Source organism: Gossypium arboreum, chromosome 5 (assembly GCF_025698485.1).
Source record: "Gossypium arboreum isolate Shixiya-1 chromosome 5, ASM2569848v2, whole genome shotgun sequence".
NCBI lineage: Eukaryota > Viridiplantae > Streptophyta > Magnoliopsida > Malvales > Malvaceae > Gossypium > Gossypium arboreum.
The window spans coordinates 9,706,524-9,723,963 of NC_069074.1; the positions used below are offsets into that span (position 1 = coordinate 9,706,524).

The 17,440-nt window shown below is 34.8% G+C and overlaps 2 protein-coding genes across 2 annotated transcripts; one reads left to right on the forward strand and one right to left on the reverse strand.

Moving 5' to 3' along the window:
- Window positions 1–1,582: 1,582 nt before the first annotated feature.
- On the forward strand, window positions 1,583–6,494 carry LOC108451810 (ATPase 9, plasma membrane-type). The gene is made up of 15 exons (XM_017749498.2): window positions 1,583–1,916; window positions 2,273–2,392; window positions 2,491–2,589; window positions 2,683–2,820; window positions 2,930–3,244; window positions 3,335–3,661; window positions 3,774–3,893; window positions 3,994–4,116; window positions 4,204–4,308; window positions 4,406–4,715; window positions 4,796–5,310; window positions 5,401–5,574; window positions 5,671–5,853; window positions 5,940–6,121; window positions 6,216–6,494. Exons 1-15 carry the CDS (start codon window positions 1,863–1,865, stop codon window positions 6,310–6,312), a joined length of 2,862 nt encoding a protein of 953 aa, XP_017604987.1. The 5' UTR covers window positions 1,583–1,862; the 3' UTR covers window positions 6,313–6,494.
- Window positions 6,495–8,952: 2,458 nt separating this feature from the next.
- LOC108450728 (probable receptor-like protein kinase At1g80640) lies at window positions 8,953–12,411 on the reverse strand. The gene is made up of 10 exons (XM_017748478.2): window positions 11,903–12,411; window positions 11,311–11,484; window positions 10,906–11,156; window positions 10,684–10,816; window positions 10,511–10,574; window positions 10,327–10,423; window positions 10,126–10,225; window positions 9,745–9,863; window positions 9,579–9,668; window positions 8,953–9,497 (listed from the first exon to the last, which is right to left on the reverse strand). Exons 1-10 carry the CDS (start codon window positions 12,072–12,074, stop codon window positions 9,372–9,374), a joined length of 1,326 nt encoding a protein of 441 aa, XP_017603967.1. The 5' UTR covers window positions 12,075–12,411; the 3' UTR covers window positions 8,953–9,371.
- Window positions 12,412–17,440: the final 5,029 nt, after the last annotated feature.

The window sequence follows — 17,440 nt, forward strand, 5'->3', positions numbered from 1 at the left end:
ATTGAAGGAGCTTCATGAAATACTCGGGTACCAAAATGCAGACCTTTCATTAGTCCAACCAAGATATGAGGAGCACAATATTTGCCTCCCTTGGTATCTGCGCTTGATATCTACTCTCTATTTACGTCTACACAATTTTTGAATTTGCAACACCAAATCTCTATTGAATGCCCTCTGATGCCACCATAGATACCTTTGATAGCTAGAGTACTGTCAATTTCAACAATAACATTTTCCCAATTAGCATCTAAGGGTTAGTATTTGCTACACTTACCATATATATTTTTATTCCACAAGTAACCTTAAAAATTACCATGTGTTCCTATTCTTAAAATAATTTATTATATTCTTGTAGAACATTTGTTAATCCCTAACTTTATTTGTCCACTTACAATTTACAAAATATTTTATTCATATATAATTATGAGTTAGTATTGATACATTGGCGATAGAATTTTTTAACTCTACAAGTGAATTTAAAAGACTATCAAGTATTTTTAATTAATATTATAAAACGCCCCTCTAATTATTATTTATTATCTTTTAACAGATTTTTTATACTATATACAAAAGAAAATGCATCATGGTTGAGAAATTTTTAAAGAAATTACCAAATATTCATTCCTCAAGTGTGGCATAAAATTGAAAATATTTATTTGTATGTTTGATTAATAAATGGTTCTTAACAACATTTGCTTCTCAAGTGTTGTATAATTCTTTTTCGAAATTTATCTACCAATTTATATAGTTTTAAAACATTAACAATTCAGGGTAGTATGTATTTCATACCTGCTATTATATAAATTTTATCCTATCTAAATCGTTCCTATACATTTATCAATTTTATCAAATTCACTTTAATTAAAGTTTGATCATTCTTAAATTCATACACCTACCTATGACTATTATGGTTAGAAGATTTATCATTTAAAAATTATAATTTTTTGAGTTTATCGATAAAGAGTTTATAAATATTGAGGTTAAATTTGTTGAATTTTTAATTTTAGAATCAATTGATAGAATATATAAATATTAAATGACTAAATTTGTTATTAGGTCAATAAAAACCCATATTAGAGTTTTATTGCTAAGTTAAAAGACAAGTGTCAGAGAAGTGACAAGAATATTTAATTTAAACAATCTTAAAATATCCCTTGAGTTGAGCTCAAGTTATAAGATAAATAAAATTCAATTCAAATGCATAAATTTAAATATTTAGTTTAAAAAATATATTTCAAACGTTAAAATGGAAAATAAATAAAATAAAGAAATGGTTGTAAAGTTAATTGTAGTTTTATTAAGGTTGATAAATACAAATTCAAATAGCCTCCAAAAAATTCTCCTATAGTTTATGATCCACATCCTGATTGTAGAACTTTGATGTGTGTGTTTGAAACCTACAATAATGCACTCACCGTATGAAAGATGCCCCTTTTGCGTTATGGTTCCACAAACAAAGGGAGTCGCGCTCCATCTTTCGTTTTGGTCCTTTGAATGAATAAAACCCTCGAAATCAAAGCTTCGGTTATTTTTGGAAACATCGGATTGTATATATTTACTCATACTCTCACTTGAGTTTTTCATATACTGTGTTCTACTATTTTACTGAATAAACAAACAAAATACAATACAAAACCTAACCCTAAATATTCTTTTGGGAAACAGAAAGAAAAAGAGTCGTAATTGTTATCAATAAGACGTCAAAAGTGTAGCATCCTTTTGATGTAAACAACCCTACGGGGATTTACTGTGAAAAAAGAAGAGCCACTGGAGATTAAGAAGATTAATACAAGAGGATACAAAGGCTAATAAAACTGTGTTGGGTTTTTTTTTTCTTCGAGGAGAAAAAGAAAAAAGAAAAGATGGTGGACATAGACGACACCTTGCAGGAGATCAAGAACGAGAACGTCGATCTTGTAAGGAAAAAAAAAAACACATGATTTTATCTTTGTTTATCACTTTTTGTTTGATGGTTAGTTTGTGTTTTTTTATGTCTTAGTTTTTTAAGGTACATATTGAGATGACACGATTGTTATGTTAGCAGTCATTGGCATTGCAATGCAAACACCAGATTCAATTTTACTTTTATGTTGCTTAGCCACCTACTGAATTTGTTCGATAGCTGATACTTATTATATGAATCGTTTCCCATGCTGACGATGGCTCTTTTTGCCAGTTGGGATGAAGCATTTTTAAAAAAATAAAATTTAAAGACTGTTTAATTGTTTGATGATAGAATTGATAACTTTGGTGTGTGTGTGTGGGGTTGTAGGAGCGTATACCCGTTGAAGAAGTATTTCTGCAGTTGAAATGCACCAAGGAAGGGTTGACAACCGAGGAGGGGCTGAAGAGATTGCAAATCTTTGGCCCAAACAAACTCGAAGAGAAGAGTGTAAAGATTTGCTAATCTTACTCCCACTGTTTCCTCATTTTCTGTTATTATATATAACGAGGACAGAAGCTGACTAGGGTTGAACGAATTTTAAACAGGAAAGCAAGGTTTTGAAGTTCTTGGGATTTATGTGGAATCCTTTATCATGGGTGATGGAGATTGCAGCAATTATGGCCATTGCTTTGGCCAATGGAGGAGTATTAATCCTTCTCTTTCATCACGCTTTCTTGCTACACCTGCATTGCAATTAGGTAAACCATCTTTTTTAACTGGATAAACCAAAAATGCAGGGCAAGCCCCCAGATTGGCAAGATTTCGTTGGTATCACGGTTTTGCTTATTATCAACTCCACTATCAGTTTCATTGAAGAAAACAATGCAGGCAATGCAGCAGCGGCACTTATGGCTGGTCTTGCTCCCAAAACCAAGGTGCTTTATATGGGACATCAATAATTGGCCAACACAAACAATACATGCATATGTGATAGTAGAAAACTGATGTTTCCTTTGCATGTTTGAATAATTGATTAACTAATAGGTCCTAAGAGATGGAAAATGGTGCGAGCAAGAAGCTGCAATTTTGGTTCCAGGAGATATCATCAGCATCAAGTTGGGAGATATTATCCCAGCAGATGCACGTCTCCTAGAGGGCGATGCGCTCAAGGTTGATCAATCTGCCTTAACTGGTGAGTCTTTGCCAGTAAACAAGAACCCCGGTGATGGGGTTTACTCGGGTTCTACCGTCAAGCAAGGTGAGCTCGAGGCCGTTGTTATCGCTACTGGTGTTCACACCTTCTTTGGTAAAGCAGCTCACCTGGTCGATAGCACCAACAACGTAGGCCACTTCCAGAAGGTAATCTCACAAGCTTATGACAAGCATCATTTGTGGTATATTCTTAACTTGTATCTGATGTGTGCACTGGGATGGGAACTGATTGATCAGGTGCTGACCGCAATTGGGAACTTCTGCATATGCTCAATTGCAGTGGGCATGCTAGTTGAGATTGTGGTGATGTATCCGATCCAGCGTCGAAAGTATAGAGATGGAATTGATAATCTCTTGGTGCTTCTCATCGGAGGGATTCCTATCGCCATGCCAACAGTTTTGTCTGTGACAATGGCTATCGGGTCTCACCGGCTTTCTCAACAAGGAGCTATTACAAAGAGAATGACAGCCATCGAGGAAATGGCAGGAATGGATGTACTCTGCAGTGACAAGACTGGGACACTTACTCTAAACAAGCTTACTGTAGACAAGAGCATGGTTGAGGTTGGTCCATGAATTGGGTTCAACAGGCAGCCATTAACATACCGTAAACTATGAGAGTCAAATCGTTTATTGTGGAAACCATAACTCATTGATCATGCAACTGAAATTTCAGGTATTCACAAAGGATGTTGACAAGGAAATGCTTCTGTTACTCGCGGCAAGGGCCTCAAGGGTTGAAAATCAAGATGCTATTGATGCCTGCATTGTTGGAATGCTAGGTGACCCCAAGGAGGTGAACTCTTCTTGCTTGTGCTTTCTCAATCCATTTCCATTATTTCCTCATCCACTTCATCTTATGCAAATAAATCTTACATTTAATATTTGGTTTACAGGCACGAGAGGGTATCACAGAGGTCCATTTCTTCCCTTTTAACCCAGTTGACAAGCGTACAGCCATGACATACATCGAGTCCGATGGCAGTTGGCATCGAGTCAGCAAAGGTGCACCAGAGCAGGTAAAATATCAGCAGGAGCTTTATACCACATTTTTCTTTTCCTGGCAGTGTTTTTGGCTTCTTATTTTTACCTGAAATCTCTATCAGATCATTTCTCTCTGCGACCTTCGAGATGATGTGAAGAAGAAGGCTCATGATATTATTGATAAATTTGCTGATCGTGGACTTCGTTCTCTTGGTGTGGCTAGACAGGTGAGTTTGCAACCCACTTTTCTTGATAGCTATGCTTTCTTTTAAGAAGCAAATGGAAGAAAAGCTTATTGTGGAATAAACTTAATTGTATTTTTAGACTGTTCCTGAGAAAACCAAGGACAGCCCGGGGAGTCCATGGGAATTTGTGGGCCTTTTACCTCTTTTTGATCCTCCTAGACACGACAGCGCGGAGACGATTCGTCGCGCACTCCATCTTGGTGTGAATGTCAAGATGATTACCGGTGATCAGTTGGCCATTGGTAAGGAAACCGGTAGGAGGCTGGGCATGGGAACCAACATGTATCCATCATCTGCTCTCCTGGGCCACAATAAAGATGAAAAAGTTGAAACAATCGATGTGGATGAGCTTATTGAAAAGGCTGATGGCTTTGCAGGAGTTTTCCCAGGTAACCGAGTTGATATATTTCGTAGCTAGTGTTGTAGCTGTCATGTTGTCCTAACTCCTAACTAATGAACTACCATTCAGAGCACAAATATGAGATTGTGAAGAGGCTACAAGAAAGGAACCACATTTGTGGCATGACTGGAGATGGTGTGAATGATGCACCAGCCCTTAAGAAGGCAGACATTGGAATTGCAGTGGATGATGCAACCGATGCAGCTCGAAGTGCATCGGATATAGTATTAACAGAGCCTGGACTAAGTGTGATTGTTAGTGCTGTTCTAACAAGCAGAGCCATTTTTCAGAGAATGAAAAACTATACCATCTATGCCGTTTCCATCACTATCCGTATCGTGCTGGGTTTCATGCTCCTTGCTCTTATTTGGAAGTTCGATTTCTCCCCCTTCATGGTTTTGATCATTGCTATACTCAATGACGGAACTATTATGACCATCTCCAAGGACAGGGTTAAGCCATCTCCTATGCCTGACTCATGGAAGCTCAAGGAGATCTTTGCCACCGGCATTGTTCTCGGAACCTATCTTGCTTGCATGACTGTTGTTTTTTTCTGGGCTGCGAACGATTCCGACTTCTTTTCGGTAAAATAAAAAAGAAACACCATTTACATTCTCCTTAAGAACCATACTTATGAAGTATGAACCACAAAGCATGTTGATCCATAATTGCAGGATAAGTTTGGGGTAAAATCCATCCGGTATAGTCAAGATGAGCTTACAGCCGCTGTGTATCTCCAAGTGAGTATTGTGAGTCAGGCACTCATCTTTGTGACTCGTTCTCGGAGCTGGTCTTTTATCGAACGTCCCGGTCTCCTTCTAGTGGTTGCCTTCATTCTAGCACAACTAGTGAGTTGGTGTAAAATTTCACATCAATTGCAGAATTTGATATACAAAAGAACCAACTTATATTTCATTTTTTGGTGTGTTGTTCTACTTTGTAAGGTGGCTACTGTCCTTGCCGTTTATGCAAACTGGGGATTCGCTAGAATTAAAGGCATCGGATGGCCTTGGGCTGGTGTTATTTGGCTCTACAGTATAGTTTTCTACATCCCACTTGATGTTCTCAAGTTCTTAATCCGGTATGCCTTAAGTGGAAAGGCCTGGGATAATCTCCTTCAGAATAAGGTATGCAAATCATTATCCTTGAATGACAACTGAGACAATGCTCTGTTTCTCTCTTCTTGATATTCACACTTTCATATTGCACACAGACTGCTTTCACAACAAAGAAGGACTATGGAAGGGAAGAGAGGGAGGCACAATGGGCCACGGCACAACGAACCCTTCATGGATTGCAGGCTCCCGGAGCTGAAGAAATCTTGAATGAGAAGAGCAGCTACCGAGAGTTGTCGGAGATTGCCGAACAAGCCAAGAAGCGTGCTGAAGTTGCAAGGTATAATATGATATGATCACTGGTAATTGTGAATATGTTCGTTGTTTCACTAGTTTTATTTCATGAGATGAACATGTTATGTATGGTTTACCAGGTTGAGGGAGCTTCATACGCTGAAAGGGCATGTTGACTCAGTTGTGAAACTCAAAGGACTTGACATTGAGACCATCAACCAAAACTACACTGTATGAGAAATGCAGGGCTGAACATTGCAAATTAACGATATCCAATTTTTTTTCTTTATTAGTTGTTTCTGTAATAACAGAGTGGCAATATAAAAGACTGGCTTCATTCAGCTGGTTCTTGTTGTCCGTATCAATGTAATAAAGAAAAAAATTTCTTCCATTTAATGATTGAAGGAATATTTCATTAACTCCTTATAGATTTCCTCGTTTCTTTGACTCGTGATATAAATTCATGAATTAAAAAATTAAGTTAAACTTGTGAATTGAATCTTAAATTAAATTGTTATCGGTGTAATCAATAAATTAAAAAGCTAAATTGATATATATATATATTAATTTTTTTCAGAAATTTTGAATATTTGAGCATTTTATGTTTATCAAGCAGATATAGAGAGAATCTTCAACAAGAATATATACATATACTCTTCTTTCAAAAGGTAAGAACATATACGTATGTGTGTGTGATTTCCCTATTCTTCAGTTTCAGTAATGCTTGCTAGACTTGGTTGCCATTGGTCAAATGATGCGCGTCTCTTGGGTGACCCTTTTGCATGGCCTCTGGCTTTCTTCCTCGTATGCAGCCTTGTCTGATCATCATGATCAACTGATACCACGTTCCCAGGCAATCTGGTTTTCTCAGCAGAATCATCGCCATCACAGGCTTTATGATGATCGTGACTGCTCTTAGCACCTGTCATCAAGCAAGCGAAGCAACTTTTGTCATCGAAACATGATCCATCCTCTTCCTCCAAACCTTTGGGAACACCTTTTTCCGCACTGGAATCTGCGCTCGAATGTTCACCCTCCAAACTATGGTTCAGGCTGGAATATGGAATTTTATTATTCTTGTTCGTAAAGAACCAACACCTAGTACTGGAATCATCGTTGACAGGACCCTGTGATTCCTCGCTTTGCTGGTAGTTGCTTCTTCTTGGTGTAGGACTAGGCGAATACTTGTTGGAGAGTCGTTGAAGCTTTCGGATAGTGCTTATAGGCACCACATAGAACTTTTGACCCAGCATTAGCTCAGTCTCAGGTGCAACAATGGCGCATGGTTGCTGGAAAACATGCGGGTAAGCCACCACACATCTTGGGTTCCGGTAGATTATCTCCGCCGCAAGGATAGGCCGGTCATGGAGCTCCACGTGACCTCCTGGATGAACAATCTTCACAAAGAGGTTCTTGGCGTTTTTACTGCAAATCCAACTTGAAAACACCATGTTCTTTTTTTTTTTGGGGGAAGGATGAGAATGATTATGATTATAATCGGAGAAGTATTTCAAGGCACTGCCGTTTCCTAGAGACGGTCGAGAATATCCTTCCAATTTAAACTGCTATGAAAATTTCTTTCATTAGTTTGCTTCTTGTTTTGGTTTGTTTCATTGATAATATCGTGGCAATGATGTTAAAATTCAAGCACACGCATTACTCATAATTTTGTCTTCATTAACAAGGACAAACATGTCATGCCATTGGAATCTAATATTAATGAGCACTTCTTATTCCTACGGGGAACTATACTTATTTTTTGGCTCATCACGTGGCATATTCCTTTTTTTCACATAAAAACATTTCTAATTGTTGGACCCATTTCATTTCATTTGGATATAAATTAATTTAAATATGATTATTTTTTCACTCCAATTTTATTTTAAAAAATTATTTTAACTCATCGTTTAATTTTTATTTTTTTAATTCTTAAATTTATATCTTTTAAATCATCTCGAAGTAATAAAAAATTAACATCTTTTAACTTTATTGATGTGGTATACACGTAGATGACACGTCAATGTTTAATTAATTTTTAAAATTTTAAAATTCAATTAAATATATAAAAATTATTTTTAAATTTATTAAAATGTATAAAATTATAAAAGAATATTTTTATATTTTTTAAATCTTAAGAAATTAATTAAATGTCGACATGTCATTCACATAGTAATTCATGTGTATGTCACATCAACAAAGATAATAAAAGTTAATTTTTTATCTATTTTAGGATGATTTGACAAAATTATAAATTAAAGAACTAAAAGAGAAAAAAATCAAATAAAAACTAAAATAATTTTTTATATAAATTCTTAAATATAGTCGAAATTAATGTTATTTTTGTGTAGGGGTGTTATTAGCAAAGCCTGAAACCATTTCATAAGGTCAACACCGACCGTCGAATACTTCAAGATACATTGGCATTGCCTGCAAAGCTTTATCATTCCATTCTTATTTGGAAATATTCCGCATAGGGGAAGTAGACAAAATTCAATGCTTCGGCTTTGGTTTGGCTTAGGCTTAGGCTTAGGCAATTCCCCTTTTTCAAGTGAATCTAATTCTAGTTGCTAACTAATTTTATAAACCACATTGGAAAATACGAAAATTATTTTGTTTATATACAAGACTTTGCAAAAATACCAAATTAGAAAAGATTTAAGTAAGATTATCATATCATAATTCTAATTATTCTGTTACATTTATTAAATTTAGACTGCCCAACAAAGAATTTGTCCCTTTTAATCATTTTAAGTTGTCTTAAGTTGTTTGTTTAAATAAAATGGACTTGAATATTTGACAATAAATGAATAGAAATCAAAGTAGATTTGAATATCAAAGATTAAAAAATTCTTATCCATCTTCAAAAAAAAAAAAACATTCTTATCCAAATTCGTTAAATATCCTAATCCACAAAATTGATCAAACTGAATAATGTTTTAACAATTAAGTGCCATCCTTAATCGAGAATTTCATTTTCTATTCCCTTTTTTTTTTTTTTTTCAGTACAAGGATCAGAGTAATAAACAGATGATGTTAAATATCTGTATTTGGAATATAAATTCTACGTTGTAACATCAGAAAATCACCAAAAAGACACTTCCATGGCATGATGAAATTGCATCAGATCCTCGAAGAAAAGGTTCATTTGGAAAAGAATGAGGGAAAACTAGTCTACCAAATGCAGTGTTGTATCAAAGAAGGGTAGATGCAAAATCAAAATTCAAGACATCATGGTCACAAGTTCAGAATTTGTATAATCGGCACGAAAGAGATGGAAGAGAGGAGGCACCGACCGGCTATGTAAGTCTTAACGAACCTCCAAGTTCTATCGGTACAAGAGGGATGAGAGAATGCAGGACATCAGTTATGAGTGGCCTATAACTTGGTTCGGGCTGTATGCACAGCACCGCAACAGCAGCGACCTGTTCACAAATGACATAATTTGATGCTTATAAAGAGAACATGGGCATATGACGATGCGAATAAAATAATTTTCCATGTACCTGATATAAGTGCTTTAAATCCATTGTGTCTTTTATTACTGGATCAACTAACTTCGGAAGTTTCAATCTGTCGGTAAGCTGGGGCATGACCTATAAAAATAGTATATAAATGAAGTATTAAGCCATGGCTGAAAGAAATTCAAAATGTATGGTCCAAAGAAATTACCCATGTAACAAGAGATTGGTGCTGAGTTGGTGACATTTTCTCTAGCGGTTTCTTTCCGATTAGCAGCTCCAAAAGTACAACTCCGAAAGCATATACATCACTTTTATCGGTCAATTTACCTGAGAAACAATCAGGTTTTTACTCTATCAAAGAGTGAGATTACATCTGGTACTAAAATCTCTCTTTTATGGAGCCATTTAGGAAGGAAGAACAACTATGTCTCCTGCATCTTTCTGTAGATTCGTAATTGCTCAAGGATTTCATGAACTAGAAAACGCATTTCTGTATGTTGTGTTTGCAAAAAGACGTATTGAACTAGAAAACGCAGCGGATCTCATTCGTAATTTCTTACTTATTGAAGCATAAAGAGCTTTGGCTTACCCTCTAAGAGGTACTCTGGAGCTACATAGCCCAATGTTCCGGACAACTTAACGTTTTTGTTCTGAGATCCAGTAGTCACAGCAAGGCCAAAGTCCGATAGCTGAATCAATGAAAAGATAGTTAAGGGAACCATTCAAAGTTGACATTTCAAGAAAGATCCGTAAAGACACGAGCTTTCATGTCTGTCATGCATAATGTTACCTTAGCATTGAAGTTGGAATCGAGAAGGATATTAGATGACTTTATATCTCTATGGACGACTGGTGGATTGCAGTTCTCGTGAAGATACTCTAACGCTCTATCAGACATTTCAAACCAAATTAACAACCGATAAGCAATGAATCAGAGTAAGAGATTAGAACAGAATCGGATATGGAGAATTCACCTAGCAACATCAATTGCAATTTTCATTCGTAAATGCCAGGTTAAAGCTGATCCTTGAGAAGGTCCTATAATGTCCAAACCAATAAAATTAGATCAAAAGACAAACTTTAGCCATCTTCAACTAACTTTCACTATTCTTTGTGACTTTGGGATCAAGAAAAGGAGTTCATATACCGTGTAACTGACTCTCCAAAGAACCATTTTGCATCATTTCATATACAAGTAACTTTGTTTCACCATGGATACAGTAACCTAAAAGCGATACAACATTCTGATGCCGAATTTTGACCAGCCAGTCCACCTCATTCTGCACATTGCAATAAACCCAGGAAGGATGTATCAGATGCACACAAACTAGATATCAAAAATCTATTTCAGTCGGGCACAAAATGTTACCTCGAACTCCCTTTCAGCATCCACTCCTCCATTATCTAATTTTTTCACAGCAGCAAGAAATTTGTCATCGAAGCGAGCTTTATAGACACGTCCACGACCGCCCTCACCCAAAACATTACTTTCCCCGAAACAGTTTGTTGCAGCTTCCAATAACCGATACTCGATGACAGCTACTGACCCCTTTTTCCCAGCCATCCATAAGGAATTAAAACGATCCACAATTGGACTCAATGAAAGTGCTTTTGTAGGTTCTGCAGATTGCGTAGCGAAAACCAAAACAAAGAACAGAGTTGAAATTGGAAGACAAGAAGCGTAAGCAAGCCATAATCTTAACCTCGAGGTGAAAACTTGAAAGCCAAAAACATAAGGTGATTAAGTGAGACAAAAAAAAAAAAAAAAAGATACCTAGGTTTTTTTGTTTGCTTTTCCCATTGGAGTTGTTCAAGATTTTCTGTCTACATATCCAGAAACATAACAAAAAGAGCAATATTCCAGCAAGAAGAGTGGAGGCAACAATTAGAGCTATAAGAATTCTCTTGTTTAGATCCTGGTGGTGCACTACTCGAACAACAGCCACCCCTGCTTTACCATTAACATGATTATTTAAATTAGCATATCTGTAGGTAAACGGAAGGAAAAGATCCTTCATTCTTGTTTGCATAAAGAACTATACTTTCAAAAATAAATAAAAGAAATGGGGCACTTAAATGGACACAAACAAATTGTTGTTTACTATTCCAAACAAGTTAACTTTGGCCACTTTAATGGAATTAGCAATTATTCCTAACAGCCAAACTACTGAAAAATCATAAGCCTATAGGTACAGTGCACAATATGTGCTAAATCCTGGGAAATAAGAGAAAAACGTAATAATAACAGTAGAGTAATGCAGAAATCTAGACCACCTGAAGCAAGCAAACGAAACAACCCCATTTAGGAGAAATGAAGAACAGATTGCATACTCAAAGCCAAAAAAAAAAACGTAGAGTTGAAAAACCTGGAGAAACAGCTTCCATCTGTGAAGAAAACTGAGAAATGGGTTCTTGTTCAGAAGGAAGAACAGAAGCGGATGTGAAGGGAACAGTTGACTGTGGTCGGGCATGAATTAAGAGTGAAAACAAAGAGAAGGAACATGCCCACATGGGAAATAGTAGACACAGAAGATTCATCGTGTCTCCGCTACGACAGAAGGACGATAGAGAGAAATTTTTTTTTTAAAAAAAAAAATCAAAATGTAGGAACTAATGAATGAAACTTCTTTTCCTGTTCAAAGATCTTGCTGTTTCACATTTGAATCTATCTATGGTTAACTCTCCTTTTGAGGGGGAAAAATTGCAGGAAACTAAGAAAAAGAAAAAGAACTCTTATCTTTTGTTTATTTATCTTAAATTTAATCAGTTAAATTATGTGTGGGGGAGTTGATGGACATAGTGCATCATGTGTGACAGTTAAAAAAAGAGAGAGTTTCATTTAAGTTTTATGAGTTTAGAGGGTTTAGACAGTTGGGATGTAGATAGACAAAGTTGATTAGTCTCAGAATACAGTTATTACTTAACTGCTGAATTTAAGATCTTTTATGGATAGTGGCTCTTCTTCAACATTACGATATAATTAATTTGACAAATTAATTTTTCTTTTCCAGAGGACCCTAAATACTGTTTAAACCTTTCATGCATTTCTCATTTGTAAACATGGATTAATTAAATCCTTAAGTAACTTTTGAAGCTTGTTTTTGTTTTGGATGGAGAAAATTTGTATGTATGTTGGTAGTAACTTTTACAAAGTTGATAGCAGAATAGAGAAATGTTTCTTCACATAGTTTTAGTGGGCCCCGTTAAGGATGATTTAGAGAAGTTGCCTTAGGTTTTACTTGGATCCAATTCTTTTAAGGTGCAGGCATGAACCCGCCTAAACCAACAAAGGTATTATTCTATTATTACTAACTTTCAACTTTTATGTCTTCCCAAACCTTTTACTCCTTTTTCAACTCTTATTTATATTATTATTTATTTTCAAATAAAAATATTTATATTACTTACCAATCTCAATTTCCTAAACTCCTCTAATTAAATTTAAATCTAATAAAGTAGAGGATATTCTCAAATAAATAAATAAATAAAGGATGAGACATTATGAGATGGGGCAGCAAACTTCAAGTGGCCGTCGCAAAGGGACACCTACCCAACCTTTAAAATCCAACGTCCCAATCAGAGTTTCTTTTATTTTTATATATATTAAACACTAAATTGAATTTGGATGTTGAAGTTTCCACCTTAACCATCATATTAATTTCATTTATTGCCGGGTTAAGTAGGAGACTGTTTTCTTCCATTCCCAATCAAAGTTAAAGAAGCAAAATTCTATTTATGCTAGCAAATTTTTAATCTCTAGTTTTAAGTATCCAACATTTAATACAAGTATGCAACTTAATCTGCGATATATATAAAAATGATTTCCTCATAATTTGGTGAAAAGCTCTTCACATTCACATGAGAGAAGTGATTTATGTTATTTATATAGGTCACATGTGGCGATGGTAGTCAGCTAACCCTAACAGCTGAATTAATTATTTCTTCTTATCTTCTTTTATTTTTTATTTCCAAATTTCTTTACACTTGAGGATTTTATAAAACAATGCTAAATATTAAAATGCTTTTTGTAATGGGATTTCTTAATTTAATTTATTGTAGGGCTAAGTAAGAATCTATTTTCTTTGATTTTTCATATGAATAATTTCACTATTGTGGAAATGTTGTAAATTTAAAGTTAAGATTGTGTTTGATAATTTTTTCCTAAAAACTGTTGATGTTTAAATAATAATAAATATGACTCTTACCACCTGCGTTTCTGTTGGTTTAATTTGTCTTTTTAGATCAAAATAGAGTGAAAATTTGAAACTCATGATATTTGCAAAGTCCTCACAGTACTCTTCATATATTTTAAATTTAATCCCCATATTTTTAATTTTAGAAATTTAATTCACTACAGAAAAATAGACTTTTAGCGGCGCTCTTATAAAAACGCCGCTAAAGACCAGGACCTTTAGCGGCAATTTTATAAAAACGCCGCTATAGACCTGTACTTTTAGCGGCGCTTTTATAAAAAACGCCGCTAATGACCAGGACCTTTAGCGACGCTTTTTTAAAAAACGCCGCTATAGACCTGTACTTTTAGTGGCGCTTTTTTAAAAACGCCGCTAATTTGCCTAGTTTTGCAATATGTATTTTTACACCTATATCCAACCCTCCTGCAAGAAATTCAATAAAAAACAACAAATATATCATGAAATCCAACCTAACCAAAACACGCAAATTTAAATAATACAAAATTATACGAAAAATATATTATATAAATTGTAAATGAATATTCAAAATATTCTTAAAATAATGTTAAAAGTTACAAGAAAACAAATGTCTATGATGGCGAATTTTGAAATTGGTGGAACATAGTCATCATAGACTGAAGCTGCTGCTGGAGTTCATTGTATTTCCTGTTCTGCTCCGCCTCCCTCGCTGCTGCCTCCGCTCTAAGTTGAGAAATTTGCTCATCTGTGTTAGCTTGTATCTGAACTATCTGATCTTTTAACCTCTGAACTTTAGCTTGACTTTGACTCCCGGAAGGCATGTATTGGTGCGAGGTGGATCCAAAATATTGGGTCGGTTTAACACCGGATCCTTGAAATCTAACCCGACCATACCTTTCAGGACCCAAAACTTCATTAATAATTCATTATCAATATCCTCAAAATTAACAGAACTATCGATCAAGCGATTCGCTTCATACTACGCCTTCTTATCTTTTAGTTTCTCCTAATAAATCGGTTAAAGAGTTAGAAACGAAATATACAATAAAAGGAATACAACATAACATTATTTAAATTACACTAATAAAAGCGATTTAATTAAAACATTATAATTAAATATTATAAATATTTATAATGAATCAATTTTTATTCAAGAAATATACCATAATTTCTGCACCTCGATGACATCGGAGTTCCATCTTTTTTCACATAATAATGTCAAAAAGTTGAAGGCGTCCAACTTTTGACCGACGAGGCTTCCTACAATATAGTAGTAAAAATATTATTTAATAGTAAAAGTTATTAATACTTGATAGATTTAATAAATCCATAGTACATCGGCTGAGCTACACAAGCAAAACTTTTCGACCTCTGGTAATACGTAAATTTTTGTTTTTGCCTGCTGCTTGTTCCAACTCGCTCACAGTCCTACATAATGAAATTATTATTACGTATATAGTAAATACTATAAACCGAAAATTTTATAAGAGTTTGCAAGTACATAATACCTCTCCTTTCTTCGAATTCCAAAATCGAACCGCATCTTCCCATTGGTACCTCAGCATTCCCAGTGGGACATTTTGCAATTTTTCTTCGAGGCTTATGGGTTTTTTAAAATATTATTTTTTCAAAATGCTTTTATTGTCTCTCCATTTTTTACCCAATGCCTTCTTGATATAGGCATCAGAGACCTCTAAAGCAAACCTATCCTAAAAAACACAAGTTTAGGAAGTAAATATAAATGAAACTTAAAACAAAAGTATTATAATTACATTAACGTTTTGTTACCTTAATATTAGAGAGAGCTTGATTTTTATTGCTATCAGGCATGTTATGCCATGATTCGTAGTTGATGGGCAACATATTGGCATTTCGTGCTATAATGCCCAAATAGCCTCGCTAAAAGTCGAGCTTCTTGTCCAACAGTGACCATGGTCAAGTTTCTAGTTACTTTGACACGCTCGATGAATTTAAGTTATATAAATCATTAGGAGCGTCGTCCTCAACCTCTGCAAGGCCCCACCATTTTTAGCTGAAAAATAATAAATTATTACTATATTGAAATTTAAAATAAATCAAGAATAAAATTTAATACAATTTGTAAAATAAACTTAACATTACTTTGAATTTCCACAGACTCGTCAAGTGTCTCCGGCACGCTTGAAGATCCAACAACTGTCTGCTGTTCAGTACTTACTTCTTCCGAATTTGTAGTATTCTGTACAATACTAAGATCTCTTAATCTTCTAATAGGCATTTTTCCTGCAACACATAAAATAGATAAAATTTTAGTAAGAAATAACAACAATAGTAAATATAAAATAGTTAAATTATATAACATGACCAATGTTAATATTGTAACATTATATATAAATAAAAAATTATAAAATCTTACTACATCATAAATCGTAAATATCTTCGTCTACATCCTGATGAACCCATTGAAATTGTGTACTAGTACTAGGGATATTTTCATCTAAGTCTTGTTCTGGAAAAGGCAAAGTTCCTGATCTTTCACCGATGTCATCTCTACTTCCATTCCCCATGTCAAACAAGTCTCTAGGGGTGTTTCGGAGTACAACGTACCAACCCTCATCAATTGGATCTTTCGAGTAAAAAACTTGTTTAACTTGAGAAGAAAATACATACCGCTCGTCTTTCAAATGTTCTCCAGTGTGAATCAATCGAGAGAAATTCACCATTGTAAAACCAAACTGATCATTTTTAATTATGAAATATTAGCATCAGCCCAATCACATCGAAATAAGACAACTTTTCATTTTCCATAATAATCCAACTCAATAATGTCGGTTAGAAGTCCATAATACTCCACATTTCCCTCGACAGGATTACTGTCCCTAGCACTAGCGTAACTTGTAATTAAAGAATTAACAACTACTCCACAATTTTGAGTTCTCCTCAATCTCTCGCGATATTTGGTATGAAATCTGAATCCATTCATGATGAAGCCACTATATCTTTTTACTACTCGATTCGGACCTTGGGAAAGCCATTTAACTTCGTCATTAACGATATTCCCACTCCAAACCTATTGAATCGAAAGTAAATTGAGTAATTATAAATGTTATGAGAAAACATTATTATTTGTCAACAAAATGTTGAGTTGCATACCGTTTGGCTTAACCATTCATGAAAAGATTCTGCGAATAACCTATTAATCTCGCGATGTTGTAATCTTCGTGAGCGTGGACGAGATCTTAAGATTTGTTTGTACTCACTATGTTAAACACATGTTTAATTCGTTAAAAAATAAACAAATAAAAAAAAGAAGAATATTTATCATATTCTAGAACTTACTTGCGTAATTGTTCAAGTGCATCGTGGTGGAAAAGAACATATCTATGTGCTTGTATCCAAGATCGGTCATCTAATTTTACAATTTCAACTTTGCCCATTGGTTCTCCATAACTTTGAAATAAATAAGTTTTGTCATCATTGAGTCTGCCATTTCTACTTGGTCTATTCAATCTTGTTTCAACATCTAAATATCTAGAACAGAATGTCATACACTCCTCTGCCAAGTAGCCTTCAGCAATTGATCCTTCCGGATAACGCTTGTTACGGCAATAAGACTTCAATTTGCTTAGGAACCTAAACACCATATACAACATTATCAAAACTAGTAACAATAGGTATAAAGGTGAATGCCTTTGAAATAAATTAGCACCTTTCAATTGGATACATCCAACGATAGAAAACCGGCCCACCAAT

Coding starts and splice junctions, on each gene's coding strand:
- LOC108451810 (XM_017749498.2), top strand. CDS start 1,863: ATGGTGGACATAGACGACACCTTGCAGGAGATCAAGAACGAGAACGTC. Junction 1,917..2,272: donor AGAACGAGAACGTCGATCTT/GTAAGGAAAAAA, acceptor GTGGGGTTGTAG/GAGCGTATACCCGTTGAAGA. Junction 2,393..2,490: donor ACAAACTCGAAGAGAAGAGT/GTAAAGATTTGC, acceptor AATTTTAAACAG/GAAAGCAAGGTTTTGAAGTT.
- LOC108450728 (XM_017748478.2), bottom strand. CDS start 12,074: ATGAATCTTCTGTGTCTACTATTTCCCATGTGGGCATGTTCCTTCTCT. Junction 10,424..10,510: donor ATTGCAATTGATGTTGCTAG/GTGAATTCTCCA, acceptor AATGTCTGATAG/AGCGTTAGAGTATCTTCACG. Junction 10,226..10,326: donor ATTCCAACTTCAATGCTAAG/GTAACATTATGC, acceptor TCATTGATTCAG/CTATCGGACTTTGGCCTTGC.